General features: G+C 38.8%; 3 protein-coding genes across 3 annotated transcripts in view; all 3 read left to right on the top strand.

Annotated features, from left to right (window-relative positions):
- ptpra (protein tyrosine phosphatase receptor type A) overlaps window positions 1–11,389 on the top strand; it is a 30,833-nt gene extending 19,444 nt beyond the window's left edge. The window contains exons 5-22 of the mRNA XM_085353088.1: window positions 821–920; window positions 1,113–1,186; window positions 1,677–1,813; window positions 2,624–2,714; window positions 2,841–2,917; window positions 3,021–3,057; window positions 3,162–3,259; window positions 3,588–3,707; window positions 3,893–4,059; window positions 4,155–4,290; window positions 4,459–4,608; window positions 4,755–4,848; window positions 5,011–5,087; window positions 5,266–5,400; window positions 6,456–6,581; window positions 6,692–6,843; window positions 7,213–7,348; window positions 7,923–11,389. Coding sequence (XP_085209214.1) covers window positions 821–920; window positions 1,113–1,186; window positions 1,677–1,813; window positions 2,624–2,714; window positions 2,841–2,917; window positions 3,021–3,057; window positions 3,162–3,259; window positions 3,588–3,707; window positions 3,893–4,059; window positions 4,155–4,290; window positions 4,459–4,608; window positions 4,755–4,848; window positions 5,011–5,087; window positions 5,266–5,400; window positions 6,456–6,581; window positions 6,692–6,843; window positions 7,213–7,348; window positions 7,923–7,997 — 1,982 coding nt within the window. The 3' untranslated portion in view covers window positions 7,998–11,389. The remainder of the gene's footprint in view (window positions 1–820; window positions 921–1,112; window positions 1,187–1,676; window positions 1,814–2,623; window positions 2,715–2,840; window positions 2,918–3,020; window positions 3,058–3,161; window positions 3,260–3,587; window positions 3,708–3,892; window positions 4,060–4,154; window positions 4,291–4,458; window positions 4,609–4,754; window positions 4,849–5,010; window positions 5,088–5,265; window positions 5,401–6,455; window positions 6,582–6,691; window positions 6,844–7,212; window positions 7,349–7,922) is intronic.
- Window positions 11,390–13,784: 2,395 nt separating this feature from the next.
- On the top strand, window positions 13,785–14,468 carry gnrh2 (gonadotropin-releasing hormone 2). Its single transcript, XM_085353125.1, has 3 exons — window positions 13,785–13,979; window positions 14,085–14,168; window positions 14,430–14,468. The coding sequence occupies exons 1-3, from the start codon at window positions 13,785–13,787 to the stop codon at window positions 14,466–14,468; spliced, it is 318 nt and encodes a 105-aa protein (XP_085209251.1).
- A 554-nt stretch (window positions 14,469–15,022) lies between these two features.
- zmat1 (zinc finger matrin-type 1) lies at window positions 15,023–20,552 on the top strand. Its single transcript, XM_085353127.1, has 7 exons — window positions 15,023–15,161; window positions 17,419–17,525; window positions 17,635–17,706; window positions 17,934–18,069; window positions 18,178–18,465; window positions 19,060–19,150; window positions 19,524–20,552. The coding sequence occupies exons 1-7, from the start codon at window positions 15,023–15,025 to the stop codon at window positions 20,488–20,490; spliced, it is 1,800 nt and encodes a 599-aa protein (XP_085209253.1). The 3' UTR covers window positions 20,491–20,552.
- The last annotated feature ends 1,675 nt before the right edge of the window (window positions 20,553–22,227 follow it).

Here is a 22,227-nt window from a genome sequence, read left to right on the forward strand (position 1 = left end):
TTGAGGCTCGAGTAGAGTCTGAGATGTAGCTCTTGGGTTTTTTTGCAAGGTCTCTGCTTATTAGACATCTATTTCTGAGAAGATTGTGGCTTCAGACCAACAAACTGTCAGATGTTCTGCTTATATATAGTTGGTCACACTTGCTGATGATCAGTTAATAAAGCGCTTTTAATTAGCAGCTCCTGGCTGCTCACTGCTGGACAGCATAGAGTCCTGTGAAAATGTCCTTGCTTGTTTTTGTAGATATAAAGATTGTCACCCTCTATAAACAAGGGGGCATTAGCTATTCTGCTCTCTTATGAGTTAGCCTAATTTCCCCCTGAACCACTGAGAACTTCACTGTAGTATTACATGTAACAACGTGCTATTGTGTTTATTCTTTACATACAACAAATTTTGGATTTGCTCGTGATTGTGCTTTCCTTTTTTCTTTTTTTTTTTAACTCTGGCAGTAAAGGCAGTTGTTTGATTTGCCAGCTGTTAAGTTGTGAATCAGCTTTGAGTTTTTGAATGTCGAAAGAGAACTTTAGTGCCTCAACCTATTCTTTGGTGTGTTGGTAACATTACTCTTCTACACATTTTGTGCACCAAGAACACAACATGTCTGCTGTTAAATGTGGACGTTAAGCTAATCAGCATTCACATTTAGCAAGTTCAGCACATGCTTTTATGGCCCACCAGAACACGAGAATAATTTAGTAATGGTTTTGGAATTTGGCATCTAACCAAAGCACTGAATCAGATCAGGTGTTGACTCCCTCCCCCTAAAATTCTGTGCATTTATCGGTTATTCTGCCCTTTCCCTTTGTGCCTCGTGTAGGTGACGAAGATGCTGGGGACATGCCGATCATAGCCGTGATGGTGGCCCTGTCCTCCCTGCTGGTCATCATTTTCATCATCATAATCCTCTACATGCTCAGGTTGGTAAACTACGGTTGATGTTTGTCAGACACGGAGACCTGTGGTGAGGGCCTGAGGTGCTGCTGTTACCATGGCAATGACTGACTGCCATTCTGCTGTGAGACAAAAGTAGTGTGTTTTTGTGAGAGAGCGAGATCAAGTAAGAGTGTGTATCTGTGTTAAAATGCACTTTGATCTTTGTTGATCGACAGGTTTAAGAAGTACAAACAAGCAGGGAGCCATTCGAACTCCTTCAGACTGACCAATGGCAGGTCAGACGACACAGGTAAAAGCAATCGCGCATCCCTTGTCAGCTCTGGGTGACTGTGTGTTTGTGTGTGCTTTGTATTTGTTGACAGATATGGCAACAATCTCGGTGAAATACTGAGCTTATTTGATTTGGGTCATTTGGGCAAACATGCACAGCCAGGTTGACCAGACTTGTTAGTCAGTGTTTTTTCCCCGATAAGCTTAGATTGATCTTACTTCCCCAACTGATAACATTTCCCTGGCTCACTGCTGGAGGAAGCTTTTGTTCACTGTGATTACCTAATCAGCAGAGCTGCAGTTAGTCCTATATGTTGCAGCGCTGACTCACATCGCCCTCTGCTGTGCGTTTCAAGAAAAGACAGTGAATGATGAAGTCAGTGTTGCATGATGTAAGTCATCTCTAGTCTCATGCTCTTACCCATGTGTTTATCTCTACCTGTCTCACCCCTCCCGTTCCTTCCCCTTCTCCTCGCTCCTGCCTCCTCCCTTCCTGCTCATTGCTACAGAACTCCAGAGTGTGCCGCTATTGGCCCGCTCACCCAGTACAAACAGGAAGTACCCGCCGCTTCCCGTGGACAAGCTGGAGGAAGAAATGAACCGTCGCATGGCTGATGACAACAAGCTCTTCAGAGAGGAGTTTAATGTATGGAACACTCAAGCAAGCACTCTTTGATAGCATGCAACTCTGTTGGTTTAATTAGTAAATCAGAATGAAAAACTTTAAATGAAAAAGTATAGATATTTGTATTAAAGGACAAGTAACAGTTCAAAAGTCATATTTAGACTTGGCTAATTCTGGAGGCACAGTCTCCAGTAAATTTAGAGCCACATGAGACTCAGTTGTTACATAATTACATTTAATGTAGGAAAAGTAATGGATTAAAGGGTAAGGAGCCGTGTTAGTCACTCCACGTGGTAGCAGTACAAATGTAAGGCTGATGATTCCATTTCATGAAGAAGAAATGTTGAAGAGAAAAGGTTAAGGAGCCACTGGCTTAAATAGTTAACCCTGTTTGCACAAAATGAGAGTTTATTTCTAAAGCACATTTTAAACAAGCTCAGCTGACCAACATGCTGTACAGTTTATATTAGGTATAGACTATACATAACAGTCACTAAATCAAAAATAAGCATACACTATAACCAAATAAAAGAAGCAAATAAGACTGTTTGCATTATAAAAGCCAGGATACTTTGTTCAACTAGACCTGAAATTAAGTGACAACAAATAGGTTTTTAAAAGTGTTTTAAAATAAAGTAGGCAGCTAAACTGTGGTGAATAAATAAGGATGAATCCTGATCAATGCACAGACCATACTGTGCAGTCACACTAAATGAGTTTGTGATGTGCATTAGGTTCAGTTGGCAAAAAGAGCAGGAAATTATCTTTATGGTCACACTGATGCAAATCTCTGCTGTCTATAAATATGTCTGTGTTCTTCTCCTGTTTTAGGCACTGCCAGTCTGCCCCATTCAGGCAACGTGTGACGCTGCCTCTAAGGAAGAGAATAAAGAAAAGAACAGATATGTGAATATCCTGCCATGTAAGTGAAACCTCGTCTCTCAGACTGATACTGACTGACACAAAAAACAGATCTCGTAGTTTCAAAAAGAAAAAAGTCACAATTAAACTGAGGTGGAATTAACATGCGTCATTCTTTCTCTCCCAGATGATCACTCCAGGGTGCATCTCTCATCTCTGGAGGGAGTCCCAGACTCTGACTTTATTAATGCCTCATTTATAAATGTTTGTATATACATTGAGCTTCTTTTCCACAGTTCTGCTTTTTACCGATCACATTTTATTCAGTGTCATGCTAATGTGTCCTCGCGGCCTTTTACTTCTGCAGGGTTACCAAGAGAAGAACAAGTTTATTGCAGCTCAAGGTGAGGCTGGCAGTTGCAGTCAGGCAGAAACAAACTGTGCCGTCGTTCGCTAATAATAAACCTGATTGTGCTTCTTGATTGCTTCATCTGTCTCAATCTCTCAGGGCCAAAGGAGGAAACTGTAAATGACTTCTGGCATATGATCTGGGAGCAGAACACAGTCACAATAGTCATGGTGACCAATCTGAAGGAGAGAAAAGAGGTGAGAGAGCTGGACACATGATGATGATGATGATGCTTCTTTTGAGCTAATTTCATTTATGTGATGTTATAACAGCTTTTTAACATATGAACGATTGCATTTGTATCCACATTCATAATATAGTTAAGATGGTAAATTGAGTGCTCCTTTAAAGCCCCCCTTGTATGAGTCCTTATGCAAAGACCTTCACAGCATGACTTAACCTGTCTTTGTTTTCTCTACTGTACTTGTTCTGTTAATCCTACAGCAATACTGTAATACCTGAGTGTTTCATTACATGCACTTCTTTACGCATGTGCTTTGTCTCGAATCACTCTGTATTTTTTAGTGTAAGTGTGCTCAGTACTGGCCGGACCAGGGCTGCTGGACATATGGGAACATTCGGGTGTCTGTAGAAGACACAATGGTTCTAGTGGATTACACCATCCGCAAGTTCTGCATCCAACAGGTACCATGCTTGTCCTTTAACTGTTGAGCTTTACTCATTGTTTTGAAGTTTATTATCAGAATAAGTTTCCATGCCTGGTTTATCAGTGTAAAGTCTGTTCTGTACATACTGTGAAATTTGTTGTGTGTTTTTTTTTTTTATATATATTCTGGTTTACTTTATGGTGTGTGTTGTTTGTGTCTCAGGTAGGAGATGTTTCTGGGAAGAAGCCTCAGCGCCTCATCACCCAGTTCCATTTCACCAGCTGGCCAGACTTCGGGGTGCCCTTCACCCCTATTGGAATGCTCAAGTTCCTAAAGAAGGTCAAGGCCTGCAACCCCCAGTATGCTGGGCCCATTGTTGTTCACTGCAGGTAAGTAGGTGTGCTTCACGCCGCCCACTGTGTTTTTGTTATGTATTTCTCTGCACACTACTTGCAATTCACAAGATCATGTTTCCTTCTGTCAGTGCGGGTGTGGGGAGGACTGGTACCTTTATTGTGATCGATGCCATGTTGGACATGATGATCGCGGAAAAGAAGGTGGACGTGTTTGGCTTTGTCACCAGGATAAGAGCCCAACGCTGTCAAATGGTTCAGACAGATGTAAGTGGAGTATCAACACAAAGCACCAACGGTAGATTCATGATTATAATGCAGAAGCAAAAACCTAGACACTAACTACTGAATTATCAAAACTCTGTATCGGAGTCATTTATTCACGATTTCCTTTTATTCCGTCTTGCTCTGCACAATCATCACTCTCTCCCACAGATGCAGTACGTTTTTATCTTCCAAGCGCTGTTAGAGCACTATCTGTACGGAGACACAGAGTTAGAGGTGACCTCACTGGAATCCCACTTGGCCAAACTCTATGCGCCCTCACCTGGAGCTGGCTGCAGTGGTCTGGAGGCTGAATTTAAGGTCTGCTTATGTGTTCTTCCGTAGACAAATTATTCTCTGTTACTCCCCTCCTTTTTGCATTATTTTGTATCAATTGAGGTTCCTACTAGTAATATTGTGAAGTTCGAAGTAATTTAAACTTTTGCTTGTTATCTTGTAATTTCTAGAAACTGACATCCATCAAGATTCAAAATGACAAGATGAGAACGGGCAACCTTCCTGTCAACATGAAGAAGAACAGAGTTCTGCAGATCATTCCATGTGAGTCGAGCTATTTTAGTTGTGCGGTGTGGGTTTTTATTTGGCGCCTATATGAATTAGTAATGCATAAAAACAGCGTATTTATTAATGCATATGCTCCTGTGCAAACGCTTAAAGCTTTTTCCATTAATCAAGAGAAATGCTTCTCCTTTATTCTAACAGACGAGTTCAACAGAGTGATCATTCCAGTCAAACGAGGAGAGGAGAACACCGACTATGTCAATGCTTCCTTCATTGATGTGAGTGTAACAGTGTCCGGATTAGAGTGGAGCATTTCATTTCATTAATGCGTGCAATCGATCGTTTTTTTTTTACATCTACCTTTTTCCCTCCGCTCTTGTTCTCTCTCTTTTTTTGCATCATTAAACTTTTTCTCCGTGGACATCACTCCTGTCTCTTTCCTCCTTGTGGTAACAGGGCTATCGTCAGAAGGATGCTTATATGGCGAGCCAGGGGCCCCTGCAACACACTATAGAGGACTTCTGGAGGATGATCTGGGAGTGGAGAAGCTGCTCCATAGTCATGCTCACTGAGCTGGAGGAGAGAGGCCAGGTCTCTGTGTGTGTCTGTGTGTGTGCAGTTATTGATCTGGTATTAGATACCGAATCAGTAACTGGTAAAGATAGAATATTGATATCGGGACTGATTCCAACTGGATGCTACCAGTCTTGTATAATGTATTACTTGTGGCGTCACATTTCTCTTGTGAGACACTAGCAAATATTATGTCACACACATACTGCTGTTGACTGTCTCTCTCACAGTATAAAGCCTTATGCACAAACAACACAAAACTACACAGCAAGCTAAAAAAGCAGCAACTGAGAGTGCGAGAGTTTGAGTGCACGCTCTCACTGGTGTCTCCGTTTTCAAAGATCATTTCTTCTACTGTGAATCAACTGGATTTTGACAGTTCAGTGGCGAATAGGAAGTGAGGAAATGACCCTCTTATCACTGGTCACTTTTAATTACATTACATATGACAGGCTGGCAACTTCAGTCAACTGTTTTATCTCCATTAAACGCTCGATTTGTTGGGAAATAAAATCTTACATGTACTGTTCAATTCAGTGATACCTATAACTGTACTACTTTGATATTAGAAACATCTTAAACCGGAGCATTCTGGGGTGAATTGTGAAGTGAAACGGTGTGTTTCTGCATGTGTGCATCTGGCTTGCATTGTACAAATTGCAGTACATGTGCAGAACTGTTATTTTGCCAGTGGACATGTTTTTATCATGAATCTCTATTAACTGCACTATAAATTATTCCCAGCAAGTAAAAGCAACTTTTTTTTTTCTTTTTTTTTTGGAAAGCTCAACAGTAACGGTAAATCCCTTTTTAAAGGCCAGAATTAGAAATAAAGATTCCAGCGTTACCAGTTCAGTTTCATTTTTTTTTCCTTAGTTTTTGTAATTAATGTGTAATAAAGGTTCTCTCTGTGTTCCAAGTAGATGGATGCAGTACTAAAGTACTACATATACAATATAAAAATTAGCATATATTTCAGATGTGTCTGACATTTTAAATCTGCTTGGTATTTTATGACTTCTAACATGTCATCAACCTTTATTTGACTTTTTTCCATGTCCTGTGTCCTATAGGAGAAATGTGCTCAGTATTGGCCCAGTGATTCAGCAGTGACCCATGGAGACATCACAATTGAGCTTAAAAGAGAGGAAGAGAACGAGAGTTACACAGTGCGTGACCTCTTGGTCACCAACACCAGGGTAATAAAGGGCTCAATGAAATGATGAAATACTATAAAACAACCGAGCAGTTCTAACATGGAACAAACACATTATCTGTTTATTATCTGTTTTATCATCCATCTTTCCAGGAGAACAAGACTCGAGTAGTGCGTCAATTCCATTTCCATGGCTGGCCAGAGGTGGGCATCCCCACTGATGGTAAAGGCATGATCAACTTAATTGCTGCAGTGCAGAGACAACAGCAGCAATCTGGCAACCACCCAATCACTGTGCACTGCAGGTAAGAAAATACAGACACACACAAACCCCTAACCTTTGAATTTGTATGTGCCAGTCTAACAAAATTTACGGAGATAAATGCGTAACATTAATATAATTACATTTTTTTCTGTTGTACACTTCTAAACTGCCCTGCAATTGTAGGTGCTGGGAAACTGTTCCTCTAAACAAACCACAGGAAAAAACAGCTCAGACTAATTGTTCTCTTCTTCCTTATGATATTTTAACTGCTCCCAGATCAGTTCCTACCCTTTTTTTGTTTCTAGCAAGTACGCTCAAAACAAATGTTATTTGCATGTGTTATTTCTGCAGGCTCGGACTCCAGCGTGCATACTGAGGTTTGCATTTTTGGCTGTGTTTGTGTTTACAGTGCTGGTGCTGGCCGGACGGGGACTTTCTGTGCATTGAGTACAGTTCTGGAGCGGGTGAAAGCAGAAGGGATCCTGGATGTCTTCCAGACAGTGAAGAGCCTCAGACTGCAGAGACCCCACATGGTGCAGACACTGGTAAGGACTTATTACACTTGAACTTGAACTTTTCATTTATTATAATGCCCCATTATGCAGCAAGTTTGTCTTTGACGAGGAGAGTTTGCTTTCATCACACTGACTTCCTTGAAAGATGCTCTTATTGATCTTGTTTAGGTGTTTCAAATGTTCAGACTCAGCTGGCTGTAGACGCTTAATGGAAAACCCTAAAAACTGAGTCGAGTCAAGCTGAGTGGGTAATACTGCAGTTCCTAGTAGAAAAGGGGCGTATGTAGCTTCTGGGTCTGAAAACTGAAGCTAATGTGGAAGAGTATTAAACCCACATTCTTTCTATTGACCAGTGCCTCCGTTGTCCTGTAGAGGTCTATGAGAAAAGGGACCCTTGGCTCTCTTGCTCTGTGACATCTGTAAAAACTAAGTCAGTATTTTCAAGAGTCAAAAAGGGAGATAAAGCAGGTTGATTGACAAGCTGCTAGCCTGAGAGTACGCAGTGCCTCTCAGATTGTGGGCTCGATGACTTCAGTGACTGAACTGTCACAGATTGATAGCTCCAGCTGATGTAGCTGTTTTTTTTTCTCTCTCCCCTTTGCAGGAGCAGTACGAGTTCTGCTACAAAGTGGTTCAAGAATACATTGATGCTTTTTCTGACTATGCCAACTTCAAGTAGGGACCTGCCATTGATGAATGGATGAATAGATATCCACATGCACTTCATAAAAGCATATACACGCTCCAGAGCACACACATTCAGTATGTTGCCATGCAGAGAGCTGCGTATCCCCATCTGATGGATCTTTGAAAAAACAACAACAAAAAACTCATCACAGCTTGATCTGTGGATGGGATTGAACTGCCCGGAGGAAAAGGGAAAAGAGGTCTCCTCCCAAAGGACAGAACAGGGCAGTGCAGCTGGACAGAGAAAAAAACTGAGATGCCTTCTTGAATATTTTGTAATGATGTTAATACAGCCCTTCACCCCTATTTTGCTTTCCATCTTCACCCCCCCTCCCCAATATGTATATATATACCTAACTGTGTTGCATTTTATTATTATGGTTTTAGACACAGTTTTGAGTTTGGCTGCATTTTAGGGTGGCACCTGTAATGTATTTTATTGGTATAAATATATAAATATATATGACTATAAATCTAATGCTTTGGTGGCTAATGTACAACAACCATTTGTTTTTATTTTTTGTAAACACCTTGGGGACAGAGACCTAAAACATTTTAAACTTTGCCCGAGCCACACTGTAGCAACTTTGTGTGGTAGCAGAAGTTTCTACATTCACCCACAGACCCTGAACTGTTTTTCACTCCTCAGACATTCACACAAGCAGTTTTTCTCTACATTGGGTCGGTTGCCTCGATTTGGCAAAAAAAAAAAAAACAGCTTTCCAAGCCAGTTACAGTTTCTCTCTGTTAGGTTTCAGGGGTTCAGAGGTAGCTCATTACTGGAGATCGGAATCTCTGATGTAGCTCATAGTCTCAGGTTTTAATACGTGTAAACGTACACCCTAAATACCAGGAGCCGCTAATTATTCTTTGAGCGTCTGTGTGTGTTTGAACTGGAGCACAAGCTGGCAGAGAGCGCTGTGGCGTGGTTCCACATCGCTTTCTCGTGTCTGCAAAGTGCCAAAGTCCTTCACTTAGTCGGGTATGTAGCTCTGGAGTCTGGAGACTTTCATCTTTAGACGTTCAGAACAGCAAAACTTTTGAGCTATCCAAGGATCACTAATTAAAACATTGAGATTTTATATGCCCCGTACACTCAAGACATGTAGTTTTATTAAGGCTTATATGACGTTCTAGGGTCTGTTACGGTATCAGCAGTAATGTTGATGATGTTGGCGAGCCAAATCATAAACAGTAACTCATTATTGCATCATACAAATCAACAATACCCAGCATTTGTTTTGTTTACATAAGCACTTCAGTATTTTTTTTTTTTAATTTTGTAGACTGTATTTCCTTTCTGTCTGGGTTTATAGTTTTCCTTTGAGCCTTCTGGGATTTACTGTCTTTTTTTCCTCCTTTTCTTTTTTAAATATTTGGCGTCGGGTCACGAGACTGCGCTGTCACTCCTTCAGAGCGATGCCTTTTTAATTCCCATCATGAATATTGATAACTGAGGAATGTTTTCTTTTACTCGAATGCTGTTGCTAACAATTTCTCTCAAAAATGGATTTGTTGTTACTTTAAAAGAGGAAATGTGCCATGCAATGCTTTTTTTAAATGAATGTCGTAGGATGGCGCTCAGACTTGAACTACAGTGTTTTTATTTAATCCAAGGTCAACATTGAGGCCATGCCCTTTTTTGATTGTAATAAAAGATAAATGATGTCTGTTAACCGCAGGGTTTTAGGTCAGTCCGCTCAGGAAATGACTGATGCCAGGATGTTTAAATTTACAAATTGAACATATTCAACTTGAGTTGATCTCTGCAGCTGTGTCACCTTCAAGTGGTACTGGCTTCCACCAAAGTCAGGGTATTCAGATATGATCCCACAGCTGGATTTTAAAAGACTGTAATAAAAAATGTAATCTTTTTTTTTCTCCTTCTTTTAGAATTTTCCAGCTAGTTCAGTGTTTCTTATTGTAGCTTTTAACTGTAAACAGACCCATACTTGTGTATAATCTACATTACATTAGCACTCCTTTATTTAATTTATTTTATTAAAAGAAGGAGCACAATCAAGTGTGTCAAACTGATAGTGGCTATATCGTTTTTAAAAATAATAAATTTTGAGAAGGGTTGATCGCATCAATGTTGATTGTTTGAACACTTATGCACTCTTTGCACCAAATGTAAAGCCCTTAAAAAGTACAGAACCAAATGAGAGCTAAGGTCAAAAAGATATGGCCTTGATTTTTACAATATGGTGACTATACTGTGTTTGATCTGTTGAAGGGTTTTCAGGTCTCAAAGCCCTAGGCTGATTACTTAAAAGTAGCGGACAGCTAAGCTGACCAGTCACTCAAATCACTGTTGGCTGTGAGTGGGTCATGTTCTTCATTTCAGGTCTTTTTGTTCCAAAGCATCACAAGTGCTAACACGATTGGTTAGGTTCCATTATGTTTTTCATTTATTTACATTGACACTCACTGGGTGTTTCATCAGGTTATAGAAAAGGGGATGCTTAGCGTTACTGTCTGTTCTTAAATTACAGGGGTTTGTTGTGCACGTTTCAATCATGTGATCATGTCTCACTGCAATTTGACCACAAAACATGACACTGTGCCAAACTGTGAGACCCAATATTTTGTTAATTTTGTTATTATAAGTGAACTGATGAAGTGCCTCACGGGTAGGTTTTCAAAACAAATGAATCATCCCTGGAGTTTTCTTAACTCGCATGCATTTCCTCATGTTTCACCTGTTGACCAATGACAAATCCTTTTTGTGTGACAAATTGAGGGAGCCAGAACCAAGTGTGGGTCAGTTATTCTTTCACATTCCCTGTAGTTGTATATTTGTGGATTTCGTGCTTGTGTACATCAAACTAACATTGACACCTTTATTTTATTTTTTTTCAAATGCATAGTATTTTAATTTCATTCCATATCAGCTGAACGTGGGATCCATGACTAGTAATCAAGTGTTGGTACCCCGAATGTAGAACTAAAACACAGAAATAGGATTTGCATCCTTTACCACCAAGGGAAACCAGTTACCCTTGTTTTATCCCTTTATTCCAGGAGTTTTCCCCCACTGGAGCGTTTTGAATGCCCTTATGAAACTCAATCCACGGTCTCCATTTCTAGAAAGGGAGACAGCAGAAAACTGTTGCCCAACTTTTCTCTTCTCATCACCTTCTCTTTGTCTCCTATTCATCTCCGCTCACTTGTTGCTTCCTTTTTATCCTTCACTTTCCCTCTTGAACCATTCCTCCCAGTGGTCAACACCCTCTCCGCTTTTGTACATAATGTAAGGTTATTTATAATTCATTCCTGTCTGCTGCCTTGCTTATTTTATTTTCTATTCCCTCCTGTAATTTTTTTTTAAAGATGTATATTGAACTGTATCGGGACCATTTTCAAATGTATTACAGATGTGTTTCGGCCATTTTTTAATTTGGTATGATTGTCTTAAGCAAATCCTATTTTTTATTTTGCCTAAGTTTGTTTCTTGTGTTTTTTTTGTTATTCAACATTTGAATATATGTATATATAATTATATATGATAAAATTATATATAATTATATAATGCCAAATGGCCTTTCTAAGCAAGATACTGTTCAAACCTAATAAAGTGCTTGAGATTTTAACCTCTTGTCAGCATACATCCCATCTCTAAGTACAATTTGTGCGTCCACGTTTTCTCTGCTTCTTTAAAGTCACGATGATCTGACACACATGTACAGCTCACCTCTCAATAACTAATGCTGGTGCTGTGGTGCCAAATAATTGACTATGGGTTGTGGTTACCTTAAGGATCAGGCACTCCTGCTCTTGAAAGATTTCCAGTCAATATCGAACCCTTTGCACCATTCATTCACTGGTGTTGTTGAAGTATTGAAAGGTATAAAGAATGGAAAGCGACTATTTTTGGTAGTGTTAGTACTGAGTTAACCCTTAACCCTAATATTACTCGGTGTGATGGGTACAGTATTTATTTTTATTGACACTGACAAGAAATTCCTAATTTTATATCAAGAGCTGAAAAATGCTGTGATTTAAGAGGCAGCTTTAAGTCAAAATGTTAACACAAAGTCTGCAACACCTACTGAAAGAACTGGATGTTTAGCAACAAACCTTTCACTGTCGAGCCTAATCTGCAGATATCCATTTTTAAACGGGGCTAGTTTCACTTACGCGCCAACATGAGATTCAATTTTATTTATATATATATAATCACATCAGCCACCTCATATCAGTTGCCTCATATTGCAAGAACCCTACAATAATACACACAAATATGTAAAGGAAATACCTTTAGTGAAAATGGTTTCATTTCTGCTTCGTAGGGTGAAAAAAATACATTAATAATGACCAAACTTAGCCCTCTAAGTTAATTATAGTATTTGATGAATAAGGCAATGGGAAAACGAATTGGCCATTAAGGTTAAATTTTTACATCAAAATGTACTGATTTTATTAATGGTCAGCTTGGCCTGTTGTAGCATCTACCACTGACTGATTATGTCTAATGAGTTATGTTACATCTGTAGCAACATATGCAGTCACTTCCTGGGTGTGAACTGAAACATAAATACCTTTTCTCCTCTAATTGACAATAATGTCACCTGTGGATTGGTCAGGAATCCAGTGTATTTGTTCCTCTTCCTATCAGATCCCCCTGAGGTGTCAGCAAGGTCAGAGAGAAAACGTGTGGTGGTTCATTGTGGTCAATACTGGTGTAAAAAGTAGGAAATTGAAGCTTCAGACATTGTATGGCTAAGCATTCTTACTTAAAAGGCCCTCCCTGTTGAGAGCCAGTAATGAAAGCAAGCTGACCGTGTATAAGGTTTATCCTCAATGAGCACTGACTGTGACAGAATGATGATGGATCTCACTAATAATGACTTGAATGTCTTATTTAAATTGACATAGTGTAGAAGAGGATATTGGTGGTATAGATGGGTGTCAGTGCTGTTTACAGATGATAATTGGAATTGGTCGGACCGCATGTACGTCTCGTCCCCATGGATGATTCATTTGACCCCTTAGAAGAAGAGGGAGTCAAAGGGGTCAAAAATGGGCGGGGAAGAATAAGGAAGACAATGATGTGTGCTGGGGGATTGGTCTATATATTGAGGGGAAGAAAGAGGGAGCAGAGAATCTCTTCAGTAAAACACCTCGGTTGTACCGCAAGCTGATTTTAGCACTAAATCCACCAAAGGAAAAGAACATTTTGAAGTGAACCCCTGCAGGTACACTGAGGGAAACTTGGACTGATAAAGCTGTGAAATCTAAGACTAAGGTAAGGACAAATGACTACATTTCTGCCCAGTTTTAGTAGTTTATCTAAAACTATTATTCGATTCAAGATCTGATACTTTCAATATTTACTTTCAGAATGACAAAGGACAACTAGAATATTGTACTCAAAATTGAGTAAATGATAGAAGCGCCGAAAGCAGGGATGTCAAACTCATTTTTCTTTATGAGTGGGAAAAGCTGTAAAATTTGTGAAAATGCAGTAAAAAGTTCAAAAATGTATGTGTTCCTTCACGTTTTCCAGAGCCATCCAGTGGGCCGCGATTGGAGTCTTTGCAGGGCTGATTCTGGTCTGCGGGTCTTACGTTTGACACCCCTGGCTTAAAGTGATGTTATGTAAAAGTTTTCCAAATGCAGTGAAAAATTTGGATGTTCGCCTGAAATGATAGCCAGCATCCATAATAATATAGCAAGTTTGCACTGAAATGTTTTAGCTCAGATCTTAAAATTAACTTTATTGCAGCTAACAACACTTTTCTTTTTAGCTTTTATTGCAGGAAATTCTCAATAAAGAATGTGTTCTTCAAATATTTTTCAAACTAACTCTATGTCCATTCTTCTAGGTGGGAATATCATGTGTGTGTCTCGACTGGCTTTGCTCTTAGGGCTGCTTCTCTGTGTGGGGGCTCAGCTGTCCTTTGCCCAGCACTGGTCCCATGGTTGGTATCCTGGAGGAAAAAGGGAGCTGGACTCCTTTGGCACATCAGAGGTTGGGATAAGTGTTTGTGTGAATAATTTAACCAATCACTGAGTAGTTTCTGTTGAGAATGAAGATACCCTTTATCCCTTAACCTCAATCTGTTTTGCTTCTTAGATTTCAGAGGAGATTAAGCTGTGTGAAGCAGGGGAATGCAGCTACCTGAGACCCCAGAGGAGGAGTATCCTGAGAAACATTCTTGTAAGTGAGAAAAGCAGAGATGAACAGTAGCATGTTTAATGGTACTTGAATCACAATGTCTTGCCATCAGTATATTTCTTATGATCATATGATCATGAGATTTTGTCTACTCTGAAATCTGACTGACATTGACTGAAAATTCTTGACTGACATACACATATTAGTGAAGTTGTGCTTATCCAGCCATAGTGTGCATATCTGTGTGTAGCCTGTATTGATTTCTGTGTATTAGTCTAATGCCATACTAAATTCTTTCCACAGCTGGATGCCTTAGCCAGAGAGCTTCAGAAGAGAAAGTGACATCTTTCCAGAGACGGCTTTTCTATAGTAACCCACTTCCTTTGTATTTCTGCCTTGACGTGATTTTGTGATCATCTGGCCTTGCTGTTTGTAATGTTTGTCAGTAAATTTGTCTTGTTTTTTTCGATGTGAAAATGATGTCCCAGAATAAAATATCTATTTTGATATTAACTTGTTTTTTTTTTCTTCATTTTTGGTGCAGCTAATGATATGAATATAAGGCATAGAGAGAAAACACTGACTTCTTAGATGATAAAAAAGTAGCAAATACATAAATATGAATCAGTTCCATTTACATACTAAGGATCCGGGTCCTGCTGTGCATGCGCAGAGTCGTGATTTTAGATATTTCGATAGAAGAAGTAAATCATTTGAGCATAACAGAGAGATTTTCCCATTGCCGTTTCTGATTATTCGTTAAAGGATTTTCATGAAAACAAGTCTTTAAAATACACAAGACGAAAAAATACGGAGGATGTAAGTTATTAAAACTAGCTTTCCTGTACCAGGACTACAATACTACTGCGCATGCACGTTCAGGTAGGGAAAAAAAGATGGACGACACAAGTGGCTGTACTTCGCTAACTGCGGAGTCAGACTCTCAAAATAACATTGCCAGTATCCCTAACGCGACTTCTGTCACAGGTGCTGACAAAGTAATAAACAATAAAATAGATAGTACCCAGGTTGAAGGTGAGTTGTCTTCAGAATGTGAAAATTCAGCCGTATGGCACCCTACCTGCTGCGCCTTTGTTAGCTTTTCTGCTATGTGGCTAGCCAGCTCATTATTCTAGTGAGCTCGTTAGCTGCTTAGCTAAATTTGCTAACGTCGGCTGCCTAACGTTAATCTGCTTTAACGTGAGGGGCTTTCAGAATTTTATAGCGGTCTCTACGAGGAGGATAGTAGAAACTATCGCCCCGAAAATCTCCCTCTTACCCTTGGCCCAGCTTGATGATTAAACCATGAACAGTTAGGGTACTTTTCCTTATGTTGTTTGTCTCAGAGCTAGTACCAGCAAGTTCGACCCCCACACGAAACGAAACAGTCCCTTTAAATGATTCCATATACCGGTAGTTAATGCTAACCGATTCGTCGACTAACCGGTTTTAGCAGCAGAAGCCATAAACTGTTAAGTGGATGACATAATTTATTTCATCCTACATGGGAAAGCTAGTCTAATTGTAAACTTAGTCTGAAATGTCGCCATTTAAAAAAAACAAAAACAAAACAATATTAAGGACTGCAAACCTTAGCACCTGAAGCATCATTGAGGCTAAAACTTAAAGTTGGCATCCACCTTTTTTGTGCCGGTTAAACTCATTAGTAAACTAAAACAGTGTTCTCAAGGTGAAAGGATAATAAATGGAAATGGAAAGTCATTTGGTAAGTACAATATTTGAAATATATCAGTGCACATAAATTCTTCAGGAGCATCAGAGTGAGTACATATAGAGTACTTGTTTCAGTCTTTTATTTCTTGCATTTAAACACCTTTTAGTGTTTAATTGTCCTGAGGTCCTTTATATGTGCTTCACAGCACTTCATGTAGGATGCCAGTGTTGATACTCAGCACTTTAAAAGTAAACCCTCATCACCTTTGATTGCCTTATTTTCTTTTTCATAGTAATTTTCAGTATTTATAAGTATATCAGACTGTCCCGTAATTTCAATTAGAAAATTTTTTCATGATAAGCACCTCTGCAAGTGCATGTGTTTACATTTGAGACAAACGCAGATATTTTAAATAAGTTATTTTTTTAATTTAAAAAAACTACTGAAGTAAAGTAGTTAACAATTTTAGTTCTTCTAACAGAAATTCAGTCTCCACCAGTCATCATGTCCTATGATTAGTTCAGTACAGCCTACAACATCAATAATCTTGCCTAAACATTGTTATTTACTGGTATCAGCACTGTACTCGTTGATTTCACTTTAATAAATTTCATATTTCTGTGTTGCAAAATGTCCTTCAAAGTTTTGAAAATATGAGCAATACAAGACTGGCTGAACAGTTAGGTTGTTGAAATAACACAGAAACATCATGCTCATTCAGTGTGGTTTAATGTTGTTTCTGGGCCACACTTTATCAAAATATCCGAGCAGACAAGTTATTTCTTTGCTTGTAAAACTTAATATTTAATCCACATGCGTGAGTGTCATCACTAAACTGTACTTTTTAAAAGTAAATCACTAAACAGGTATTGCAACAAAAGGGTAATTTGTCATCTATTTTTTATTTATTTAGGAATTAGTTTAACTTTTTTGTTTTATGTGTGGGTATTTAAGTTGTCACATTTTTTTTTTCTTTTTTTTACGTCTACTTTTAGTTAATTGGCACTGAATGCACCACTAGTGAATCAGCTATTGCATCTCAACCAGAATCTGCAGAATGGAAGAAATCAAGTAACAATTTGTTATGGGCTAGCAATATAATATGCAGTATGTGTCAACATGTGTGTTGCATGCTACTTTAGGAAGTGTGTGTTGAGCGGAAATAGTTTTAGAAGATTAAAAAAAATAAAAGTGTATCTTACTTTTCCCTCATAAATGATAAATAAACTTTTCCATAAGGGGAACGTTTTAATAGAAATATGTATTTAAGTGGTTATATTCACAACTCCCCAGTTGTGTAGACCTTTGTAGAATTAGCAGGTCATATTAAAATCATTGTAAATGTTGAATGAGATTTGCCACACTAAGGCAAAGCATATTGTATAAATTAACAAATTACAAAACAAATTAGTTTGTTTTGAAAAAGAACCATTAGATAGGTTAATATATGATCCAATAAAGGTTGTGTGAAAGTTAAAGATTCAGCCTTTTTTTTCTGTGTACTGAGAAAATGGAAGTTGTATTGGACAAACTTTTCTCTTATGTGAATTTAATAATTTAATAGTGTTTCGTTTGTGCTTCATGTTTAAATAAGTTTTCATGTATTCTGCCGCACAGGAAACAAAGCTGAAGAGGCGCTACTGAAGTGTCTCCTTACAGACAGTTACTGCCATGTGTGTGAGGCTGTGCTGCTGTTTAAGTCACAGCGGCTGTCTCACTATGAGGTGTGTTTTATCCTCCAGGCACAAATCATAGCACCGTAGTACAACTTTAATTAGACCTGCCATAAGTAAAATATTTTCTAATAATGTCTCACATGTTGTCCAACTGCAGGGAAAGAAACACGCTCAGAAACTCAAGCTGTACCTGCAGACCAAAAAAGCAGAAAAGTCAACAGGCGCCCAGGTTAGTGGCCAAGTTTAAGTTTTCTTTTTCTGTCAGATGGAGTCTCTTGTCTGTAATCATGAGAACTGAGTGAGGACAAACTAATGTAAGCATCCAATAGTGAAGAATATCAGAGCTACAGTATTAGTGCTTTAATAATATCCCTCTCAAAAGAATATGAGGGGTATATGAAAGCAATCTTGTATTCATAAAATAAGTAGTTTATAGTTTTTGTTTGTTTTTTGCAGCAGACGATGAGTAATGATAAAGATCATTTCTGTGAGCTTTGCAACATGGTATTTAGCTCACCTGTGGTGGCAAGATCACACTATGAAGGCAAAGTCCATACAAAAAATCTTCGTAAACAAAGTCTTCACCTATCAGGCAAGTTTGAGCTCTGTGATGCAAAAAGCATTTTCTTGATGTAGATTTTGATATTTACACACAGTAAGGAAGATATGTTGACATCATGATTTCACTGTCATTTTATAGAGAAGTCTACAGAAGTGCGTGCTTCATCAGGTCTCCAACAGGATCCTGATAAGTCTCAGCAAAAACCATCCTCAGAGGGTGTTGTGGAGCATGATTTGGATCCAGCAGTCACCAGTGCTACATGTAGCACAGAGGTTGATTTGAAGGATCCCAACAAGTACTGTGCCCTGTGTACTGCCTCCTTCACGAATCCCCATGTAGCCTTGCAGCACTACAGTGGACGCAAACACCAGAGGAATCAGGCCAGACAGGAGCTGCTCAAACAGCTAGGACACAATGTAGAGCAAGGTAACTTTTTGCCTTTGAGCAAACAGGATAATACAAAGAGCGTTAAATCCTTCAGGAATTTAATAAAAATCACCACAGCAGCCTGAAACCAGGACAGAAACATTAACAAGAAAGGGAAAAAGAAACAGGAAGTTCTGAAGGGAAAAGTGAAAAATCTAGTTGAAACATCTACATCAGCAGTGAAGATTTATCCCAGCACAGGTGGGTGAATAGGAGATAATCAAATAGAAGTTGGCTTTGTAGCATTATTACAGTAAGTATGGATGTGATTCAGATAGTCTGATTAGCTATAATTCTGTGGTTTTGTTATTATTTATTATTATAACAATAATCTGACTTTAATCTGATAAGTCTGACTCGAGGGGATTGAATCAGGTGAGCCAGAATGTCAGAAAGTTTAATAAAGCAGTTTCCTGTTTTTTATTTTCAGCTTTAGGCGCTACAGCATCTCTTTGTGGAGATGGCATGAATGATTTGGAGAAAACCAGAATTTGTAAAACAGTAGAAAAATGACTTTACTAAATCTTTATTGGCCCGTTGAAAGTTGTTGGATTTTTAAAAAAAATCTCTCTTCTTTCTAATCTTTTTCTCCAGGCAGTTCCTTGATGTGTCAGATGTGTAGTATGCAATTTAACTCTGTGGAGATGTACCAGGACCACATGCAGGGAAACAAACACCAGATAAAGTAAGTTTAAGAAGACAATGTCAACTTTTAAAGTGTAATATTTACTACATTGCACTTCAGCTTACCTTTGGCAAGAAGTAATTATTTGTGATGACACTAAATAATATGAAAATAACACTGTTATAAATATACAAAGGAATCGCAACCTGTAACAACCTGACACAAATCAAGTGTTAGCTTAATTTAGATACCAAGTTGGTTTACAGGGAGTTTGTAATTGTAGAGAGATAATGAATTCATTTTGGGCATGTCATTTTCAAGCAGGAACCTCAGAATGCCTCTGTGGTTTACTAAGGCTATATTTTGTAGGTTTTTCATCACCATTTATCTGATTGAATAGCAGCCTAATTCAAGTTTATGTGTTCTTGCTCAGGGAGAAGAAGGTCATCGATCTATGCCAATCCCAGCAAAAACTGTACAGCACATTTGCAGATGAACTGGCTGATTACATTCAGGTTCAGAAGGCTCGTGGAATCACTCCTAAGACTAATCAGGTCCTCCCTCAGGATACCATGCAAAAGGAAGATGAAGCTGAAGAACGGGAAGTAATAAATAGGAAGAATATGGTGGAACTAAATAAACCTGTGTCCAACCTCCTTCCTACCTCCATTTCTCCTCATCAGTCCCACTCTGGTCATTACTCTCCACTTCAAATGGGGTGTTCATCGTTTCAGGGCCCACCCTTGCCGTCACGTGCCTCAAACTACAACTATCCTCCTCCAGTTCTTCGTAACTCAGGTCCTCCACCGCTCACTAGTTGGCCCATGAGAAGAAGGCAGAGAAGGTCAAGCTCTTCCTCCTGTACTACCTCATTATCTTACTCCTCCTCCTCGTATTCCTCCTCCAGCAGTAGTGAAAGTGACAGTGATCATAGTGAATATAGGCACAGAGAAAAGAGGCAGATTAAAACATCCCATAGGGAGAGAGTGAGGAGAGGAAGGGATGAGGAGAGGAGGAGGAAACGCCAGAGGAGGGAAAGAGATGATGACTCAGAGGAGAGAAGAAGAGAGCAATCTGTTGAGTCGGAGGAGGAGAGGAGCAGGAAAAAGTCAAAAATTCATGGCAAGTGGAGACGAAAAGAAAGAAAATCCCTTAAGGAAAACTTTAAAGTGGAAAGAGGAGATCAAGTTATGGACAAATTAAAGCCAGAAGTCATGATGAAGAATAGCAAAGAGACTGAACTGCATATTCAGACTGAAATTAATGTTAAGCAAAGGGAGGGTGAAGAGGATGAGTCCATTAAACCTAAATACAGAAAAGAGAAGAAGAAGGCAAAAGAGAAAGCAGACACTAGGACAGAGGAGGAAAAGCTGTGGGACGACTCGATTCTGGGGTGTTAAACTCTGCAGGAGCAGCTGAAGTGAACAGTATTCTGGACTACTTTTGGCAAACATTTATTATAAGCATGACATTGAAAATAATAATAAGCTATATTAAAATGATTTTAAAAAAATCCTGTCAGCAGGTAGCAAAGGCCTTTTCTATATCTGCTCTAATAACCGAAAAGTGTTTTCTTATACAAGTTTGCTAGCTGGCTAGCCATGTAGAGTCAATTTGTATGTGTATAAGAAATGAATGTATTTCGTTTGTATCTGGAGGAGATTCAGCATTAATTTTATACTATGACACTTTATAATAAGTTTGGTTTGTGTGTACAGTGAGTTGATGGCTGTAATGTTTAGCACTGTTTGTTTATGAAGTACTCTTAACTCATCACTAAGGTAAATTTGATTATGGATGCGTGCATCTGGCATGGACTTGATAGATTGTCATCCCTTTAGCAGTCTCTGGTTGGCACTGTTGAGCTTCATCCATTTCATCAGTACTGAAAATAAAAGCTCATAGATGTCAGAAGCTTATTCATTTCATTACTTCAGAAGCTCTCTGTGTGTTCTCACTCTCAGGCACAAAAGTTGAAATAAAGCCACTGACAACGTGCTGTACAGAAGTTCAGTGTAAGACGTATTATGAAATGATAAAAATACAACAAATACTGCCTGGCACATGTGTTGCACCACAGCAGATTTAACACTTCATTAGTCTGCAGTGCACTGTGTACATGTGTATGTTTTATGATTGTATTTATACAACCAGAAAACACATTTGCGGTCATACAGGTGCAGACGTTCAAATGAGGACAACTCTTTACATAACCTCAGAATTCAGGTTGAAGAGCAATGTGCAAACTGAACAAAGTTAGTAGTTAAAGGAAACTCCAAAGGGAAACAGTATCACCTACTGTTAAACTATGAGCTATAAAGTGGGCCACTTACACTCCTAATCCCTACTGTCATTTTTATTTACATGCATCTACACAAATGTTCTTTTAAGTAAATCTTAAGGTATCTGAAATGAGTTATCAAAATACTTTGATTGGCCGAGCCACTGTTCCTCTGATGCTCTTGGTACATCACATCTACTCAAGAAAAACAATTTTGTGTTTTTATCTTTTCGTTTGCTTGTGGGCTGTATTGTTAAATGTTCATTGAGAGCTATATGTATGAGCCTAGATATGAAAGTAGTTGGTAGTGGTCAAACGAGGAGTGAGTGTGAATTTATCTGAAAAGTTTATAAAGAAAAACTTTTAAATCAACATGCGTGAAATAACTTCCCATTGTGTTTTGAATGTCAGTCGTTATTAAGTTAGATGTTGATTGGATTGCTGGCGCAAAGAAAAAATGTGGATCATAGAAGTGACACAAAAGTTGAAATGGTTTAGTGCAGAAGTCCTGCAGATGCTGTAAATAATCTTCTGAACTATGGTCTTGACATTAATTATCTTTAAAGCTCTGGTAATGAGAATGACACTGCTACATCTCTGTATTTTTTATGGATGACTTCTCAAAGAATACTAAAGTAAAAAAATTAAGAAAGAAATAGCAGAGCAGGCAAGTAAAACCAGAGCTTGGCAGCATTTGACGTAAAGCATTGAAGTGGAGAGACCAACAAAGGCTTTATAGCTCAGCGATGTGTGAAGAGCGCACATCTGAAGACCCCTGAGATCTGTTTTCAAAGAATCTTGTTCCTCGCCTGAGTGTACAACCCCCGTAGAACTTTAGGGTTCCCACATCCTCTCA

The sequence above is a fragment of the Diplotaxodon limnothrissa genome, linkage group LG5, assembly GCF_057381915.1.
Source record: "Diplotaxodon limnothrissa isolate DT_005_m linkage group LG5, D_limnothrissa_male_GT1.1, whole genome shotgun sequence".
In the NCBI taxonomy this organism is placed as follows: domain Eukaryota; kingdom Metazoa; phylum Chordata; class Actinopteri; order Cichliformes; family Cichlidae; genus Diplotaxodon; species Diplotaxodon limnothrissa.

What these genes read in the sequence shown, in the direction of transcription:
- zmat1 (XM_085353127.1), top strand. Translation starts at nt 15,023, where the DNA reads ATGGACGACACAAGTGGCTGTACTTCGCTAACTGCGGAGTCAGACTCT. An exon ending in AGATAGTACCCAGGTTGAAG is followed by an intron (nt 15,162 to 17,418) that starts GTGAGTTGTCTT and finishes TCTGCCGCACAG; the next exon opens with GAAACAAAGCTGAAGAGGCG. An exon ending in GGAAACAAACACCAGATAAA is followed by an intron (nt 19,151 to 19,523) that starts GTAAGTTTAAGA and finishes GTTCTTGCTCAG; the next exon opens with GGAGAAGAAGGTCATCGATC.
- gnrh2 (XM_085353125.1), top strand. Translation starts at nt 13,785, where the DNA reads ATGTGTTCTTCAAATATTTTTCAAACTAACTCTATGTCCATTCTTCTA. An exon ending in ACTCCTTTGGCACATCAGAG is followed by an intron (nt 13,980 to 14,084) that starts GTTGGGATAAGT and finishes TTTGCTTCTTAG; the next exon opens with ATTTCAGAGGAGATTAAGCT. An exon ending in GTATCCTGAGAAACATTCTT is followed by an intron (nt 14,169 to 14,429) that starts GTAAGTGAGAAA and finishes TTCTTTCCACAG; the next exon opens with CTGGATGCCTTAGCCAGAGA.